The sequence below is a fragment of the Hyla sarda genome, chromosome 8 (genome assembly GCF_029499605.1).
Source record: "Hyla sarda isolate aHylSar1 chromosome 8, aHylSar1.hap1, whole genome shotgun sequence".
NCBI classification, from domain to species: domain Eukaryota; kingdom Metazoa; phylum Chordata; class Amphibia; order Anura; family Hylidae; genus Hyla; species Hyla sarda.
In genome coordinates this window covers 13,203,171-13,223,408 of record NC_079196.1, presented here as the reverse complement: position 1 = coordinate 13,223,408, position 20,238 = coordinate 13,203,171, and the positions used below count along the sequence as shown (strand labels likewise).

General features: G+C 44.6%; 1 protein-coding gene across 3 annotated transcripts in view; it reads left to right on the top strand.

Moving 5' to 3' along the window:
* ESYT3 (extended synaptotagmin 3) overlaps positions 1 to 19,853 on the top strand; it is a 68,574-nt gene extending 48,721 nt beyond the window's left edge. For all 3 annotated transcript variants that reach the window (XM_056535333.1, XM_056535334.1, XM_056535335.1), the window contains exons 8-23: positions 473 to 593; positions 684 to 860; positions 1,995 to 2,077; positions 3,021 to 3,069; positions 3,149 to 3,238; positions 6,533 to 6,595; positions 6,694 to 6,756; positions 6,978 to 7,040; positions 7,317 to 7,403; positions 9,138 to 9,287; positions 12,835 to 13,208; positions 13,287 to 13,376; positions 13,877 to 14,008; positions 16,172 to 16,277; positions 16,383 to 16,432; positions 19,512 to 19,853. In XM_056535333.1, coding sequence (XP_056391308.1) covers positions 473 to 593; positions 684 to 860; positions 1,995 to 2,077; positions 3,021 to 3,069; positions 3,149 to 3,238; positions 6,533 to 6,595; positions 6,694 to 6,756; positions 6,978 to 7,040; positions 7,317 to 7,403; positions 9,138 to 9,287; positions 12,835 to 13,208; positions 13,287 to 13,376; positions 13,877 to 14,008; positions 16,172 to 16,277; positions 16,383 to 16,432; positions 19,512 to 19,548 — 1,735 coding nt within the window. In that variant the 3' untranslated portion in view covers positions 19,549 to 19,853. The remainder of the gene's footprint in view (positions 1 to 472; positions 594 to 683; positions 861 to 1,994; positions 2,078 to 3,020; positions 3,070 to 3,148; positions 3,239 to 6,532; positions 6,596 to 6,693; positions 6,757 to 6,977; positions 7,041 to 7,316; positions 7,404 to 9,137; positions 9,288 to 12,834; positions 13,209 to 13,286; positions 13,377 to 13,876; positions 14,009 to 16,171; positions 16,278 to 16,382; positions 16,433 to 19,511) is intronic.
* Positions 19,854 to 20,238: the final 385 nt, after the last annotated feature.

The following is a 20,238-nucleotide window of genomic DNA, read 5'->3' as shown; positions in this document are numbered from 1 at the left end:
ATAGTTGAGGTTATAACCTATGATGATAATTACAGCCTCTCATCTTTATAAGGGGGAGAACTTGCACAATTGGTGGCTGACTAAATACTTTTTTGCCCCATTGTATAACCTCCAGATATCAGCCGCTCCCTTATTACGCTCCAGCAGGAATATATAATGTGTCAGGTGATCAGGGCTTGTCCAGTCCACTGTATATTTCGCCTTCCTTGTTACAGTGTACCAGTGCAGACAATCCTCTGTGAGCTAAACATAGCAGCGGTATAAATCTCTCAGCCTCAAGTACAGGCTGTTTATCTCACACAGGATTATCCTGTCTGACACATTGTACCAAATCTTCAGCTGTGTGAACAGAACCAGGTCATGACAGAGGTTTTGCCTTCACTGACAGCAAGCAGAAATCTTGAGATGTTCCAAAACGTCACCTCTTTATATACATAGGACTTCATGTTTTCTCCTGTTATTTCTCCTGCAGCGACCTGTCGGATGGGATGATAGTCGACCTCATTGCGTCGTATCTGGTTCTGCCCAACAGATTCACTATCCCTTTAAGCGCCTTAGTGAATGCTGCCCAGCTCCGATTCCCCGTGCCGCAGGTTAGTATTATAAGGGCAGAGGACATGGTAGGAGGTGATTGGGTCATGGTGGTCGGGCAGCACATTGTGACGTCACTTTTTACCTTTCAGGGCATATTAAGAGTTTATCTCATTGAGGCTGAAAACTTGATCCCGAAGGACACTTATCTGAGGGGCATCATAAAAGGCAAATCTGACCCATACTCTGTCATGAGGGTTGGAAACCAGACCTTCAAGAGCCGGACCATCAAGGGTACTCTTAATCCTCACTGGAATGAGATGTATGAGGTGAGTGGATGTATATAACACCCCCATTTAATATATCTCTGTTCCTCCCTACAGCGTAGCAATGTATTTACCTCAGAGATGGGAAATATCCAGTAGTCTAGTTACAGTGTATTTACCTCAGAGATGGATAATATCCAGTAGTCTAGTTATAGTGTATTTACCCCAGAGATGGGCAATATCCAGTAGTCTAGTTACAGTGTATTTACCTCAGAGATGGGCAATATCTAGTAGTCTGTTTACAGTGTTTTTACCTCAGAGATGGGTAATATCCAGTAGTCTAGTTACAGTGTATTTACCTCAGAAATGGGTAATATCCAGTAGTCTAGTTACAGTGTATTTACCTCAGAGATTGGCAATATCCAGTAGTCTAGTTACAGTGTATTTACCTCAGAGATGGTCAATATCCAGTAGTCTAGGTACAGTATATTTACCTCAGAGATGGGCAATATCCAGTAGTCTAGTTACAGTGTATTTACCTCAGAGATGGGCAATATCCAGTAGTCTAGTTACAGTGTATTTACCTCAGAGAGGGGCAATATCTAGTAGTCTAGTTACAGTGTATTTACCTCAGAGATGGACATTGATTCAGTGATGCAACAACAGCGTATTTACCTCAGAGATAGGTGTTCATCCAGTGACATAAAAACAGTGTATTTACCTCAGAGATGGACATTGTTTTGGTGATAAAAACAGCATATTCACTTCAGACACAGGCAATGATCCATTGATCTAATAACAGTATATTTACCTCAGAGATGGGCTGTAATACAGTAATATGATAGTATCTAGGCGATCTAGTTTCAGTGTATTTACCTTAAAGATGAGCAATGAGTGAGTGATGTAATGAGAGATAGGTGTTAATCAAGGGATATAACAACAGCGTATTTACCTCAGATGGGGTTAGGGTCCATTGATATAATAAGTGTATTTTCCTTTGTAGATTGGCGGTAATCAGGTTATATAATAACAGTGCCCCAATCCCAACGTAATGTAAAAATGGGGTAGATATCTCCATGATACAAACATAATAGACATTCTGTACAGTATATCTATATGACCGTTCTGTGTGTGTATATAGATGGTCTGGTGCAGTATATATCTCTCCTGTATATAATTTTTGCCCATTTTTCTCAGTTTGTCATTCACGAGGTTCCCGGGCAGGACCTGGAACTCGATCTTTATGATGAGGATCCGGACAAGGACGATTTTTTGGGAAGGTAATGTCAGCTATGTGAGGAGGGGTCATACATGTAATGTAGAGGAGGTCATACATGTAATGTTTAGGAGGTCATACATGTAATGTGGAGGGGGTGATATGTGTGATGGAGAGGAGGTCATATGTGTGATGTGGAGGAGGTCATACGTGTGATGTGGAAGAGGTCATACGTGTGATGTGGAGGAGGTCATACGTGTGATGTGGAGGAGGTCATACGTGTGATGTGGAGGTCATACGTGTGATGTGGAGGAGGTCATACGTGTGATGTGGAGGAGGTCATACGTGTGATGTGGAGGAGGTTATACGTGTGATGTGGAGGAGGTCATACGTGTGATGTGGAGGAGGTTATACGTGTGGTGTGGAGGAGGTCATGTGTGATGTGGAGGAGGTTATACGTGTGATGTGGAGGAGGTCATGTGTGATGTGGAGGAGGTTATACGTGTGATGTGGAGGAGGTCATGTGTGATGTGGAGGAGGTCATATGTGTGATGTGGAGGAGGTCATACGTGTGATGTGGAGGAGGTCATACATGTAATGTGGAGGGGGTGATATGTGTGATGTGGAGGAGGTCATCCGTGTGATGTGGAGGAGGTCATATGTGTGATGTGGAGGAGGTCATACATGTAATGTGGAGGGGGTGATATGTGTGATGTGGAGGAGGTCATCCGTGTGATGTGGAGGAGGTCATACATGTAATGTGGAGGGGGTGATATGTGTGATGTGGAGGAGGTCATCCGTGTGATGTGGAGGAGGTCATACGTGTGATGTGGAGGAGGTCATACATGTAATGTGGAGGGGGTGATATGTGTGATGTGGAGGAGGTCATCCGTGTGATGTGGAGGAGGTCATACGTTTGATGTGGAGGAGGTCATACAGGTGATGTTGAGGGGTCATACAGGTAATGTCGAGGGTCATATGTAACGTGTGCACTTTGTGCTCTACAGTTTGGTCATCGGTCTGGAGGGTGTCATGAAGGATCGGATCGTGGATGAGGTGAGCAGGTTTCTGGCGTGCTTAGAGTGGACAGTGACCTGTGATTTGTGGCTGACCTTTGCTTCTTCTCTCCCTCCAGTGGTTCCCGCTCAGCGATGTGGTCAGTGGGACGGTTCACTTGAAGCTCGAGTGGTTATCGCTGCTGGCTGCTCAGGATAAGCTGCAGGAGGTGAGCGACTTGTCATTGAGGACAACCCCCCCCTCCCTCTCAAACTCTATAAAGGTTCACATCGCCCGCCCGGACAGTGATGCTGCAGGGTCACAGTGGTAATCAGTAGTGATTGTGATCACCTCAGAGATGAACGATGATCGGGTGATATAATAATAGTGTATTTACCTCAGAGGTGGCGATGATCCAGTGAGGTGATGTCATAAGTGTATTTACCTCAGAGATGGAACAATGATCCAGTGATATAGTAACATTGTATTTACCTCAGAGGTGGCGAGGATCCAGTGAGGTGATGTCATAAGTGTATTTACCTCAGAGATGGGACAATGATCCAGTGATATAGTAACACTGTATTTACCTCAGAGGTGGCGAGGATCCAGTGAGGTGATGTCATAAGTGTATTTACCTCAGAGATGGGACAATGATCCAGTGATATAGTAACATTGTATTTACTTCAGAGGTGGCAATGATCCAGTGAGGTGATGTCATAAGTGTATTTACCTCAAAGATGGGACAATGATCCAGTGATATAGTAACATTGTATTTACCTCAGAGGTGGCGATGATCCAGTGAGGTGATGTCATAAGTGTATTTACCTCAGAGATGGGACAATGATCCAGTGATATAGTAACATTGTATTTACCTCAGAGGTGGCGAGGATCCAGTGAGGTGATGTCATAAGTGTATTTACCTCAGAGATGGGACAATGATCCAGCGATATAGTAACATTGTATTTACCTCAGAGGTTGTTGATGACTTTGTGTGACAATTAACTACTATACCTCTGAATTTACCTCAGAGATGGACAATGGTCAGGTGATATAATAATGGTAAGTAAATACTGGCGCAACAAAAATATATATAAAACTTACTGTGTTTCATTATTAGTGGTTGAAAGAGTCCCTGTTAAGCCAAAGGATAATTATCAATAGAAGCGTTAGCTATATTGGGTGTGCGCATCTATACAGGATAAATCTTATAAATCTAAGGGGGTACTCCTCTGCTCAGCGTTTGGAACAAACTGTTCCGAACGCTGGAAACTGTGCCGGGAGCTTGTGATGTCATAGCCCCGCCCACTCACGATTTCACGCCCTGCCCACTCATGATATCCCACCTGCCCCCTCAATGCAAGTCTATGGGAGGGGGCGGGGCGTGATATCTATTGCTAATTATCCTTCGGCTTAACAGGGACTCTTGTACCTCACATCATATCCCAGTGATCCTGTGGGAGATATTTTCCGCATTTACTTGTGCAATCATATACATGTCTTTCAACCAATAATAATAAAACACAGTAAGTTTTATATATATTTTTGTTGCGCCACTATTTACTTATTTATTAGATTTATTCATTTATGTATGGGTGACAGGGACCCATAACTATACCAGACAGCAACACTAATTTTTTCTGGGAACCCCCTCCACCCACTCCATAGGAGCGCTAGTGATTACACAAAACGATATAATAATGGTGTATTTTCCTCAGAAACGAACAATGATATGGTGATATCGTATAGATATAACAGCGTACTTACCTCAGAAGCTGTGATGTTCTGGTGCGGTGATACAGAAACTAGTAGAGATGATTGATATAACATATTTATATGAGTGACAGTGATCTGGTGACATATTTTTCTAAGATTGATGATGATTATGATGATTCGGTAATATATATAGCACATAGTGCGTTTACCTCAGCAATAGGCGATGATTCAGTGCTTTGATATAAGTGTATTTACCTCAGTGGTGGACAATGATCCAGTGTGGTGATGTGAATAACAGTGAGTTTACTGTAGAGATGGATGATGATCCGGTAATATGACAGGTTGTTTTTTTTTATTTTTTATAGCTGATCTAATAATAGTGATCTAAAAACAATTTATTCACATTAGACATGGCTAGTATGGTAGTGATATAGTGTATTTACCTCAGAGTTGGGCGGTGATATGCTGATAGAATAAAAATGTAGTTACCTCAGAGATGTCAGTGATATGATGATAGAATTCAAATGTAGTTACCTCAGAGTTGGGCGGTGATATGATGATAGAATAAAAATGTAATTAATTCAGAGATGTCAGTGATATGATGATAGAATTCAAATGTACTTACCTCAGAGTTGGGTGGTGATATGATGATAGAATAAAATTGTAGTTACCTCAGAGATATCAGTGATATGATGATAGAATAAAAATTTAGTTACTTCAGAGATGTCAGTGATATGATGATAGAAATTTTTTTTTATTTACCTAAGAGATGGCGGTGATATAATGATAGAATAAAAATGTAGTTACCTCAGAGATAGCGTTGATATGATGATAGAATTCAAATGTAGTTACCTTAGAGTTGGGCGGTGATATGATGATAGAATAAAATTGTAGTTACCTAAGAGATATCAGTGATATGATGATAGAATAAAAAAATTTATTTACCTCAGAGATGGTGATGATATAATGATAGAAATCAAATGTATTTACCTCAGAGTTGGGCGGTGATATGATGATAGAATAAAATTGTAGTTACCTCAGAGATATCAGTGATATGATGATATAATTCAAATGTAGTTACTTCAGAGATGTCAGTGATAAGATGATAGAATAAAAAAATGTATTTACCTCAGAGATGGCGGTGATATAATGATAGAATAAAAACGTAGTTACTTCAGAGATGGCGTTAATATGATGATAGAATTCAAATGTAGTTGCTTCAGAGATGTCAGTGATATGATGGTAGAATAAAAAAAATGTATTTACCTCAGAGATGGCGGTGATATAATGATAGAATAAAAATGTAGTTAAAATTTAATTTACCTCAGACATGGCATTGATATGCTGATAGAATAAAAATCTATTTACTTCAGACATGGCCTTGATATGCTGATAGAATTAAAATGCATTTACCTCACAGCTGGGAAGTGATATGCTGATAAGATAAAAATGTATTTACCTCATATATAACTTTGATTCAAGTGATAAAATAACAATGTATTTACCTCAGACAAATAATAAAAGTGTATTTACCTTAGAGTTGACCCAGTCACATGACAGTGTATTTATCTGAGTGATCCAATGATAAACTAACAATGTATTCACTTCAGAGAGGGACAATGTTGTCCTAACAGTGTATTTACCTTAACAATGGGTGATGATCTGGTGATATAATAACAGGGATTGTATATACCTCAGAGATAGGGAGGTAAACCAGTGATATAATATCTGTATATTTACCTCAGAGACGGGTGAGACTGTGCCATGTGTCGTCTTCTGACACCTTTCTGCTCCTTTCTTTCTGCTGTAGGCCAATAATGGTTCGTCCACCGCCATGGTCATAGTATATTTGGACAGCGCCGGTTGTCTGCCGGTAAGTGACATACTCTACATATTATGTGACCCCCTTGTGACCCCCGCCTCCATGTGTACCCCTCACCACTCACTTATGTTGTCCTGTTCATTCTACAGAAAAACCATTTTGAATATTCAAACAACGAGTACGCGGCCCGGAAGCAAAGATATATCCCGAGGGTGCGTTATTATTTGCAACTACTGTTCTGTGTTATCAGCCAGTTTTAGCGGGTAGATCAGTGTTTTCCTACCAGGGTGCCTCCAGCTGTTGGCTGTCCGGGCATGCTGGGAGTTGTAGTTTTGGAACAGCTAAAGGCACCCTGGTTGGGAAACAATGAGGTAAATGACGTGGTGGAATGTGATGGTGTTTGTTATAAGCTTTTGTTCTGTGTTTCGTGCAGGGCGATAGGGAGCCGTGCTCGTACGTCATCATGTGTGTGGGGAAGAAGTCGGTGAAGAGTAAGGTGAGTGGCCGCAAGGATCGGGGGATTCATGGTCGACCCCGGGGGGGTTGCATTTCCTCACCATTTTAAATATCGCTGCTTGCTGTCAGTGAATGGAGACCTTCTTGTTTATGTCCATAAGCTCCACCCCCTGAAGCCCCATTACTTTATATTGTACAATGAAGAAGTCGGTAATGGCCCGGGGTGGGAGGGCAGTGATCCGATAGTCAGGTGACCTAAGCGTGTGTGTCATGGCTGGTGCCTGTTGTACACCATTAATGTCTCTTCTTCTTGCAGACTTGCTCCAACACCAAGGACCCCGTGTGGGAACAGGCCTTCGCCTTCTTCATACAGGACGTACACATGCAGCATCTACATGTGGAGGTAACATGGCTGCCTTGCGCCAAACTTCATAGATTTCTGCTTGTCAGGGAAGGAGCAGAGCCTCTGCAGTAACATGACAGTATAGCTGTAAAGATTCCTGTAGGGGAAGTACAAGGGAATCTATTATCAGCTGCCAGAGGAAGAAGGAGCAGAGCCTTTGCAGTTACATGGCAGCATAGCTATGCAGACTTCTGTAGGGAAAGTACAAGGGAATCTATTATCAGCTGCCAGAAGAGGTAGAAGCAGAACCTTTGCAGTAACATGGCAGTATAGCTATGCAGACTCCTGTAGGGGAAATACAAGGGAATATATTGCCAGCTGCCAGAAGAGGTAGTAGGAAAGTCTTTGCAGTAACATGGCGGTATAGCTGTAAAGACTTGTGTACGGTAATTACGAAGTAATATATTGTCAGCTGCCAGAAGAGGTAGGAGCAGAACTTTTGCAGCAACATGGAAGTATAGCTGTAAAGACTCCCGTAGGGGAAGTATGAGGCAATATATTGTCAGCTGCCAGAAGAAGTAGGAGCAGAGCCTTTGCAGTAACGTGGCAGTATAGCTATGCAGACTCCTGTAGGGGAAGTACAAAGGAATATATTGCCAGCTGCCAGAAGAGGTAGTAGGAAAGTCTTTGCAGTAACATGGCAGTATAGCTGTAAAGACTCCCGTAGGGGAAGTATGGGGCAATATATTGTCAGCTGCCAGAAGAGGTAGGAGCAGAGCCTTTGCAGTAACATGGCTCTATAGCTGTAAAGACTCGTGTACATGAATTACGAAGTAATATATTGTTAGCTGCCAGAAGAGGTCGGAGAAGAGCCTTTACAGTAACATTGCAGTATAGCTGTAAAGACTCCTGTAGGGGAAGTATGGGGCAATATATTGTCAGCTGCCAGAAGAGGTAGGAGCAGAGCCTTTGCAGTAACATGGTGCTATAACTGTAAAGACACGTGTACATGAATTACGAAGTAATATATTGTTAGCTTCCAGAAGAGGTCGGAGAAGAGCCTTTACAGTAACATGGCAGTATAGCTGTAAAGACTCCTGTGGGGGAAGTACAAGAGAATATATTGTCAGTTGCCAGAAGAGGTAGGAGCAGAGCCTTTGCAGTAACATGGCAGTATAGCTGTAAGGACTCCCATAGAGGAAGTATAAGGCAATATAATGTCAGCTGCCAGAAGAGGTAGTAGGAGAGCCTTTGCAGTAACATGGTGGTGTAGCTGTAAAGACCTGTGTAAGGGAATTACAAAGTAATATATTTTCCACTGCCAGAAGAGGTAGGAGCAGAGCTTTTGCAGCAACATGGCCGTATAGCTGAAAAGACTCCTTTAGGGAAAGTACAAGGGAATATATTGTCAGCTGCCAGAGGAAGAAGGAGCAGATCCTTTGCAGTACAATGCAGTGTAGCTCAGAAGAAAGGACTATATTGTCAGCTGCCAGAGGCGGAGGGAGTCTGATTTTGTCCAAAGCCCGTAGGAGCACAGATTAGCAGCAATGGGAGCAAAAACTGAGAGCATTTCAGGACTTTTGCTGTGAAAATGAATCATTCATATATCTATTTTAATGTCCCTGATGTCAACAAGAGCAGTGCTGTGTAGTTTACTGTAGCACACCGCAGTGTAGACCGGTCACCCATGATATTCTGTGGGCGGATGAATCTATCATTAGGAGCGGTGATTTGCCTGTAGTGTTCATCAGTTTGATGGCTGTAGATTATACGTGGCGTCTCGTGTGTCTCCAGGTGAAGGATGATGACAGGCAGTGCGCCCTCGGTATGCTGGACATCCCTCTGCATCGCCTCCTGTCCAGTGACAACCTGACCGTGGACCAGAAGTTCCCTCTCAATAACTCGGGGCCCAGCAGCTATATCAAGATGAAGATAGTTCTCCGGGTGAGTGCTGGCGCCTTCCAGACAGATTGTTGTCATTGACCGCATGCTGTATATATCTCCATCACTGACCACATGCTGTATATATCTCCATCACTGACCGCATGCTGTATATATCTCCATCACTGACCGCATGCTGTATATGTCTCCATCACTGTCCGCATGCTGTATATGTCTCCATCACTGACCGCATGCTGTATATATATCCCCATCACTGACCGCATGCTGTATATATCTCCATCACTGACCGCATTCTGTATATGTCTCCATCACTGACCGCATGCTGTATATGTCTCCATCACTGACCGCATGCTGTATATATCTCCATCACTGACCGCATGCTGTATATATCTCCATCACTGGCCGCATGCTGTATATATCTCCATCACTGACCGCATGCTGTATATATCTCCATCACTGACCACATGCTGTATATATCTCCATCACTGACCACATGCTGTATATGTCTCCATCACTGACCGCATGCTGTATATATCTCCATCACTGACCGCATGCTGTATATATCTCCATCACTGACCGCATGCTGTATATATCTCCATCACTGACCGCATGCTGTATATATCTCCATCACTGACCGCATGCTGTATATATCTCCATCACTGACCGCATGCTCTATATGTCTCCATCACTGACCGCATGCTGTATATGTCTCCATCACTGACCGCATGCTGTATATATCTCCATCACTGACCGCATGCTGTATATATCTCCATCACTGACCGCATGCTGTATATATCTCCATCACTGACCGCATGCTGTATATGTCTCCATCACTGACCGCATGCTGTATATGTCTCCATCACTGTCCGCATGCTGTATATATCTCCATCACTGACCGCATGCTGTATATATCTCTATCACTGACCGCATGCTGTATATATCTCCATCACTGACCGCATGCTGTATATGTCTCCATCACTGACCGCATGCTGTATATATCTCCATCACTGACCGCATGCTGTATATATCTCCATCACTGACCGCATGCTGTATATATCTCCATCACTGACCGCATGCTGTATATGTCTCCATCACTGACCGCATGCTGTATATATCTCCATCACTGACCGCATGCTGTATATATCTCTATCACTGACCGCATGCTGTATATATCTCCATCACTGACCGCATGCTGTATATATCTCCATCACTGACCGCATGCTGTATATGTCTCCATCAATGACCGCATGCTGTATATGTCTCCATCACTGACCGCATGCTGTATATATCTCCATCACTGACCGCATGCTGTATATATCTCCATCACTGACCGCATGCTGTATATATCTCCATCACTGACCGCATGCTGTATATATCTCCATCACTGACCGCATGCTGTATATATCTCCATCACTGACCGCATGCTGTATATATCTCCATCATTGACCGCATGCTGTATATATCTCCATCACTGACCGCATGCTGTATATATCTCCATCACTGACCGCATGCTGTATATATCTCCATCACTGACCGCATGCTGTATATATCTCTATCACTGACCGCATGCTGTATATATCTCCATCACTGACCGCATGCTGTATATATCTCCATCACTGACCGCATGCTGTATATGTCTCCATCACTGACCGCATGCTGTATATATCTCCATCACTGACCGCATGCTGTATATGTCTCCATCACTGACCGCATGCTGTATATGTCTCCATCACTGACCGCATGCTGTATATGTCTCCATCACTGACCGCATGCTGTATATGTCTCCATCACTGACCGCATGCTGTATATGTCTCCATCACTGACCGCATGCTGTATATGTCTCCATCACTGACCGCATGCTGTATATGTCTCCATCACTGACCGCATGCTGTATATATCTCCATCACTGACCGCATGCTGTATATGTCTCCATCACTGACCGCATGCTGTATATGTCTCCATCACTGACCGCATGCTGTATATGTCTCCATCACTGACCGCATGCTGTATATGTCTCCATCACTGACCGCATGCTGTATATGTCTCCATCACTGACCGCATGCTGTATATATCTCCATCACTGACCGCATGCTGTATATATCTCCATCACTGACCGCATGCTGTATATGTCTCCATCACTGACCGCATGCTGTATATGTCTCCATCACTGACCGCATGCTGTATATGTCTCCATCACTGACCGCATGCTGTATATGTCTCCATCACTGACCGCATGCTGTATATGTCTCCATCACTGACCGCATGCTGTATATGTCTCCATCACTGACCGCATGCTGTATGTCTCCATCACTGACCGCATGCTGTATATATCTCCATCACTGACCGCATGCTGTATATATCTCCATCACTGACCGCAAGCTGTATATATCTCCATCACTGACCGCATGCTGTATATATCTCCATCACTGACCGCATGCTGTATATATCTCCATCACTGACCGCATGCTGTATATATCTCCATCACTGACCGCATGCTGTATATATCTCCATCACTGACCGCATGCTGTATATATCTCCATCACTGTCCGCATGCTGTATATATCTCCATCACTGACCGCATGCTGTATATATCTCCATCACTGACCGCATGCTGTATATATCTCCATCACTGACCGCATGCTGTATATATCTCCATCACTGACCGCATGCTGTATATATCTCCATCACTGACCGCATGCTGTATATATCTCCATCACTGACCGCATGCTGTATATATCTCCATCACTGACCGCATGCTGTATATATCTCCATCACTGACCGCATGCTGTATATATCTCCATCACTGACCGCATGCTGTATATATCTCCATCACTGACCGCATGCTGTATATATCTCCATCACTGTCCGCATGCTGTATATGTCTCCATCACTGACCGCATGCTGTATATGTCTCCATCACTGTCCGCATGCTGTATATATCTCCATCACTGACCGCATGCTGTATATATATCTCCATCACTGACCGCATGCTGTATATATCTCCATCACTGACCGCATGCTGTATATATCTCCATCACTGACCGCATGCTGTATATGTCTCCATCACTGACCGCATGCTGTATATGTCTCCATCACTGACCGCATGCTGTATATGTCTCCATCACTGACCGCATGCTGTATATGTCTCCATCACTGACCGCATGCTGTATATGTCTCCATCACTGACCGCATGCTGTATATGTCTCCATCACTGACCGCATGCTGTATATATCTCCATCACTGACCGCATGCTGTATATATCTCCATCACTGACCGCATGCTGTATATGTCTCCATCACTGACCGCATGCTGTATATGTCTCCATCACTGACCGCATGCTGTATATATCTCCATCACTGACCACATGCTGTATATATCTCCATCACTGTCCGCATGCTGTATATATCTCCATCACTGTCCGCATGCTGTATATATCTCCATCACTGTCCGCATGCTGTATATATCTCCATCACTGACCACATGCTGTATATATCTCCATCACTGTCCGCATGCTGTATATATCTCCATCACTGTCCGCATGCTGTATATATCTCCATCACTGACAGGTCCTGTATGTTTCCCCCCCCAGGTCCTGCACATTGAGGATCCTGACCCGGACACGGTCTACGCTGGAGTTAACTCCTTAAAGCATGGACCGGTCTCCATTAGACGGATGCAACAAGAGAAATCCCATGGAAACCAACGCAAGCCCAGCGACAGTCAGCAGAGCCAGATCCACTACGTCCCGCACAACGCGGTGGTCCGGAAGGAGAGCATGAACAGTATGAGCCAACAAGTCAGCCATGTGGGATCTGAGCAGATATCAACAGCTGGTCTGGGACAATCCGGTAACACCTCCGCTCCTCGCACCCCCAACCTAAGAAACCTGCACAAAATGGCGCCCAGCCTTATGTCGCTTAACTCCATGGCCTCCTCGGTGTTTGACCTCAGTGAGGACCCCAGGTGCGTCTCAGTAACCCCTTATGGACAGCAGTGTCGCCGATGTATCATGATTCTAATGGTCACTCTTGATGTTTCTAGTGGACCTGGTTTGGTGACTGGAGAGGTCAACATCTCTGTCCGATACGCCACGCTGCGCCGCTCCCTCATTGTGTCCATCAATGGCTGCAGGTAACTTATGGAGCGCCAATATCTCTTGGACCTCACCACATCCCATAATCTCTTGGGAAATTAAAGGGGTTATCCAGGACTTTTTTAAATATATATCAACTGGCTCCAGAAAATTAAACAGATATGTAAATTACTTCTATTAAAAAATCTTAATCCTTTCAGTACTTATGGGCTGCTGAAGTTGAGTTGTTCTTTTCTGTCTAAGTGCTCTTTGATGACACCTGTCTCGGGAACTGTCCAGAGTAGAAGCAAATCCCCATAGCAAACCTCTTCTACTCTGTGCAGTTCCCGAGACAAGCAGAGATGTCAGCAGAGAGCACTGTTGCCAGACAGAAAACAACAACTCAACTTCAGCAGCTGATAATTATTGGAAGGATTAAGATTTTTTAATAGAAGTAATTTACAAATCTGTTTAACTTTCTGGAGCCAGTTGAGATATATATAAAACATTTTTTTTCCTGGAATACCCCTTTAACATGGTTTTCTGTGTTCTCACCAAGGAACCTGATCCAGTGCTCAAATCACGGAGCTGATCCCTATGTGCGCATGTACCTGCTCCCTGACCGGAGGTGGGCCAGCCGCAAGAAGACAACGGTGAAGAAGAAGACCCTCAACCCCATCTACAATGAGAAGTAAGCAGTGCAACTCCCTGAGTCATGTGACCACACAGACGTGACCATTGTTATCACCGAACCAGACGACTTCTTGTCCTTTATCAGAACTATATTGTCTCAAGATATATGTGTGTATATATATATATATATATATATATATATATTTGTAACTGCTCCAGTCAGCGGCACTAGGCACTAGGAACGCTCGGAAATGCGAATTCTCCAAAGACGGCAATGCATTTCTGAGCGGATTCCGCGGAAAGAATTGTTAATATTTTCAGTGGAGGCCGTAACATGGCCTAACAGGCCAAAGGTTTCCTATCTTAGGGTGCGTTCACGCGCTTTTTGTATTTGCGGGTTTTCGCTGCGTATTTGAAAGGGGGCGGGCTCTTCTCGGCTGTCCGCAGCAGATTTTCCACGGAGGAATTTACGCCGCAAGCCCCGTTGAAGTCAGTAGGGACTGCGGCGGATTTTCCGCAGCGTAAATTCCGCCGCAGAAAATCTGCTTCGGACAGCCGAGAAGAGCCCGCCCACTTTTAAATACCCGCAAACACAAAAAGCGTGTGAACGCTCAGGGTACGGTGAGACGAGCGGATCCATAGAGTATTTTACGTTGCGGATCCACCCCTACAGGGTGCCTCGGATGTGCCTGCTCGGAACAGCCATACACCGCTACGAGCAGACACACTGCTGCGATGTGCGAGTCGCCAGGCATGCGCGGTGTGCTCGTACACATTGCCGCCGCTCCCGCTGCTCTCTGAGCTAGGTTGAGAGCAGCCGCGACGTGCAAGTATACTGCGCTTGCGCGTGGCAACTCGCACATTGCAGTTTGTCTGCTCGTAACGGTGTATTGCCGCTCCGAGCCGGCACGTCTGAGACACCCTGTAGGGGTCCTTTGGCGGCGGATCCGCTCGCCCCAAGCTTCTCTAGGACAGTGTTTCCCAACCTGTGTTCCACCAGTTGTTGCAAAACTACAACTCCCAGCATGCCCGGACAGCCGAAGGCTGTCTGGGCATGCTGGGAGTTGTAGGTTTGCAACAACTGATGACAAAAATCCATCCTGTCGGTGGCAGCGACTTATGTGCCACTTATATAGCCTTAGGTGAACAACAACACAGGTGTCTCTCCACGTGGTTACTCCGATTCTAGTAGTTGTAACTGATCCGGTCTTTCACCAGGGTACCCCAAAAGTCAGAACCTGTCCCCCCTCCTTAAAGGGGTACTACACTGGAAAACTTTTTTTTTTTTTTTTAAATCAACCGGTGCCAGAAAGTTAAACAGATTTTGTAAATTACTTCTATAAAAAAAAATCTTAATCCTTCCAGTACTTATCAGCTGCTGTATGCTCCACAGGAAGTTCTTTTCTTTTTGAATTTCCTTTCTGTCTGACCACAGTGCTCTCTGCTGACACCTCTGTCCATGTCAGGTACTGTCCAGAGCAGGAGAGGTTTTCTATGGGGATTTTCTCTTACTCTGGACAGTTCCTGACATGGACAGAGGGGGTCAGCAGAGAGCACTTGTGGTCAGACAGAAAGGAAATTCAAAAAGAAAAGAACTTCCTGTGGAGCATACAGCAGCTGATAAGTACTGGAAGGGTTAAGATTTTTAAAACAGAAGTAATTTACAAATCCGTTTAACTTTCTGGCGCCAGTTGAGTAACAATAAGATGTTTCCCAGGGTAGTACCCCTTTTAAAGGGGTACTCCGCTGCCCAGCGTTGGAACAAATTGAGGAGGCGGGGTGTGATGTCACGAGGGGGCGGGGCTATACCGTCACAAGCTCCCGGCGCCGGCTCCAGCCTTCGGAATAGTTTGCTCCAAACGCTGAGCAGCGGAGTACCCCTTTAATATCATTGTATACATTTTGCAGGTTGTTGCGGACAGGAACTGTGACCTTTTAGGTTTATGTGCTACATCCAAAGACGTTCTAAAGGCTCGAGGTGGGGGGGTGAGGGGGTGTCCTCCATCTTTTTCTTTGGGGGTCACCAACAGAGACCATTACAGTCCATTTCCAGACAGTAGCTGGGGCCAAGCGGATGGTCAAAAATGAGAGCAGGGTCAGGTAAATTGGGACATGAAGTTATGGGGGGCGGCGTATTACAGAGAACCTTTCTATAGAATGGGGGGGGGGGTCCCTCTCCCTTTCAGGATTCCCAGTAATTGAATTTCCCTCCGTTCTCCAGGTTTGAGTTTCTGGTTTCCCTTGAAGACGCCAAGAAGCGGACGCTGGACATCGCAGTGAAGAACAATCGGCCGTTTGGATCCAACGAAAGGAAGGAGATGGGGAAGGTGAGTGATGGACCCGGCTCACCAGCAGGGGGCGACTACTACTCCTAGTATCTATGCGCTCTGGGCTCCAGTATGATATGAACATCTTGTTCCCTTTCCTCACAGGCGCTGGTGGATCTGTCCCAGGAAGACGTTGACCAGGGATTCACCACTTGGTAAGACCGTGGTCCATAGAAGGACAAACCGTGACATGATGGGAACCTAGATGTCCCCTCTGACCCCAGCACAAGGACCGTGTACATACATAAAAGGGAAATTCTGCTGAGATTAAATTAGATGTCCAAAGTTATTTCATAGGGCGTAAAGGGGTACTCCGCCCCTAGACATCTTATCCCCTATCCAAAGGATAGGGGAGAAGATGTCAGATCGCGGGGGTCCCGCCACTGGGGACCCCCGGGATCTCGGCTGCAGGACCCACCTGTTGCGGCTTCCGGCAGCGCTGGAGGCTCTCATCCTAATGCCTCCCGACCAACAGATGGGTCCTGCAGCCGAGATCTCAGGGGTCCCCAGTGGCAGGACCCCCGCGATCTGACATCTTCTCCCCTATCCTTTGGATAGGGAATAAGATGTCTAGGGGCGGAGTACCCCTTTAAGGCTAGGTTCACACTACGGAATTTCCGCCTGCAATTCCGCGTTAAAATTGCAGGCAGAAATTCAGCTTACTAAAATGTATAGTATAGTGCAGCGGTCTCCAACTTGCAGACCTCCAGATGTTGCAAAACTACAACTCCCGGCATACACATCTGGAGGTCCGCAGGTTGAAGACCACTGGTATAGTGAATGGGTTTCCGTTCACAAATTCACACTTCGGAATTCGTGAACGGAAAATCCGCTTGAAAATTTCCGCCTGAAGAATGGCGTTGCTCATTCTTCAGGCGGAAATACTTGCGGAACACATTGCAGTCTATTGGAGACTGCAGTGTCCGCGCGGTCCTAGCACCGACAGATTCAGTCAGCGCTGGCCGCACTCAGAATCCGCAGTGTGAACTTAGCCTAATAGGTTTATATTTCAAAAGTTTTTGGGATCTCGTGTACTCCCCCAGTAGTTATGTACTGCTCATTTCCTTCTGTGTGACTCCCCAGGAGCTCACTTTCTTTGTTCGCTCATCCTCCCTTTCCGGGCCAAACACATCACAGTTTTTAAGCTTAAAAGGGATACTCCGCTGGAAAACTGTTTTTTTTTTTTTTTTTTAATTAACTGATGCCAGAAAGTTATTCAGATTTGTAAATTACTTCTATATAATATGTTAACCCTTCCAGTACTTATCAGCTGCTGTATGCTCTACAGGAAGTTGTGTAGTTCTTTCCAGTCTGACCACAGTGCTCTCTGCTGACACCTCTGTTCATGTCAGGAACTGTCCGGAGCAGGAGAGGTTTGCTATGGGGATTGGCTCCTGCGCTGGACAGTTCCTAAAATGAACAGAGGTGTCAGCAGAGAGCACTGTGGTCAGACAGAAAGGACATTCAAAAAGAAAAGTGTAAGTACTGGAAGGATTAAGATTTTTTTTTTTAAAAGAAATAATTTACAAATCTGTTTAACTTTCTGGCACCAGTTGATTTAAAAAAAAAAGTTTTCCAGCAGAGTACCCCTTTAAAGACACACTTTGGTGATTTTTGTTTAATTTTTGCTCATACAGTGCAGCACAGACTCTTAGGAGAGAATAATGTAGAGGTTCTTGTGTATGCATTGTGCTTTTCTGTTAAAGCCCATGTAGCAGGCATGAGTTTGCAGCCATCCTGATTCCAATTCTAATCACTGAAATAATTTCCTAATGCTGCCTAGATTTCCCATGAATCCTCTGACTTTTCAGAGAGAGGGGGGGTAGAGTCTGATCACTGCACCTGGTCATTAATTAGGCTGCTGGTGCTGGAGGTCATCCCAAGTGAACTGATTACTCATAAGTGATTGAGTAGTTTTTGCTGCAACGTTGTTAAGGTTGCAGTAAATGACACGTCATTACCGCAGTTTGCAATATTTCTGTTAAAGCACAATTTTGCTGAGGAAAATACTGCAAAAAAATAAAAACTTTGTGAACACTACCTCGGGGGAGAAGGGGCATAACTGCTATATATGTTGAACCCATAGCAATAGCATCAGTATACAAATTGAGCTGGAGGGGTATAATTGCTATATATCCTGATCCCATAGAGATAGCAGCAGTATATAGATAGAGCTGGAGGGGGATGTCTATAACTGCTATATATGTTGAACCCATAGCAATAGCATCAGTATACAAATTGAGTTGGAGGGGTATAATTGCTATATATCCTGATCCCATAGAGATAGCAGCAGTATATAGATAGAGCTGGAGGGGGATGTCTATAACTAATATATATATATATATATATATCCTAATCCCATAGAGATAGCAGCAGCAGTATACAGATGGAGCTGGAGGAGAGGTGTATAACTACTATATATCCTAATCCCATAGAGATAGCAGCAGTATATAGATAGAGCTGGAGGGGGATGTCTATAACTACTATATATCCTGATCCCACAGAGATAGCAGCAGCAGTATACAGATGGAGCTGGAGGAGAGGTGTATAACTACTATATATATATATATATATCCTGATCCCATACAGAGAACTGCAGTATACACAGAGAGGCAGATCAAATCCTGTCCAGAGGAAAAGTTGCTGATTTGCCCATAGCAACCAATCAGATCGCTGCTTTCATTTTTCAGAGACTTTTTCAAAAATGAAAGCACCAATGGGCAACTCAGCAAATCTCCCCCATAGAGCTGGAGGGGAGGTATAGAACTACTATATATTCTGACCCGAGATAGCAGCAGTATACAGATAGAGCTGGAGGGGAGGTGTATACCTACTATATATTCTGATCCCATAGATATAGCAGCAGCAGTATACAGATAGAGCTGGAGGGGAGGTGTATACCTACTACATACTCTGATCCCATAGATATAGCAGCAGTATACAGATAGGGGGAGATTTATCAAAACCTGTCCAGAGGAAACGTTGCCGAGTTGCCCATAGCAACCAATCAGATTGCTGCTTTCATTTTTGAAAAGGTCTCGGAGAAATGAAAGCAGCGATCTGATTGGTTGCTATGGGCAACTCAACCACTTTTAGTCTGGACAGGTTTTCGTAAAAATCTCCCCCCCCCCCCCCCCCCCCCCCCCATTGAGCTGGAAGGTTAGACCCCCATGTCCGTGTTATATTCTGCTGTAGTCCCTTTCTCTCCCTAATGGCCGCTTTCGTGTCTTGCAGGTTTGAGCTGACGGCGTCCGGTCACCCGAGCTCCTGAATCCCCCCCCCCTCCCCCTCGGCCGCCATGTTATCTGCCTGTAAATAAATATGTACATATGTAAAATATCACTGCAGATTTTATTCCTGTGGGGGCGGGGCTGTATTAATGTAAAGTATATTGTATATAAAATATGCCAGGACCCGCCCCCCTCCGCCATATTGTGCCCACATACCGCTCCACTTTTGCTTGTATTTATACCGACCTGATTATTTATTGATAGAAACAAACAAACCAAAATACTGAATCAGCGCCGCCACCGCCGCCATCATTCATTCCGGAGAATAAAACTATTTTCATTGTAATCGGCTTCTGAGTTTTGATTTCAGCAGCGGCGCAAAAACTACAAAGAAAAGGTGAACGAACCCGAAGCCCTGGCAGTTTAGGATAGAGAAGGGTCAGACACATGGCTCTGCACACGAGCTGTATACACAAAACGGGAGGTGTATAATACTGTATATAAAGTTACTTTGGTTTTTATTTAAGACACGTTGCAGCTTTATACAAGTAAAAAGGAGTCCAGAGACTCCATCTTTAAGTGAATAAAAATGTCCGGGAAGTTGGATGACAACAAGGCAGCCGTTACAGAACAATCATGGCCGCTCGATCCATATGCACCAGTGGTCTCAAACTCCAGATGTTGTAAAATTTTAACTCCCAGTAGGTCTGGACACCAAATAGTCTGTCTGC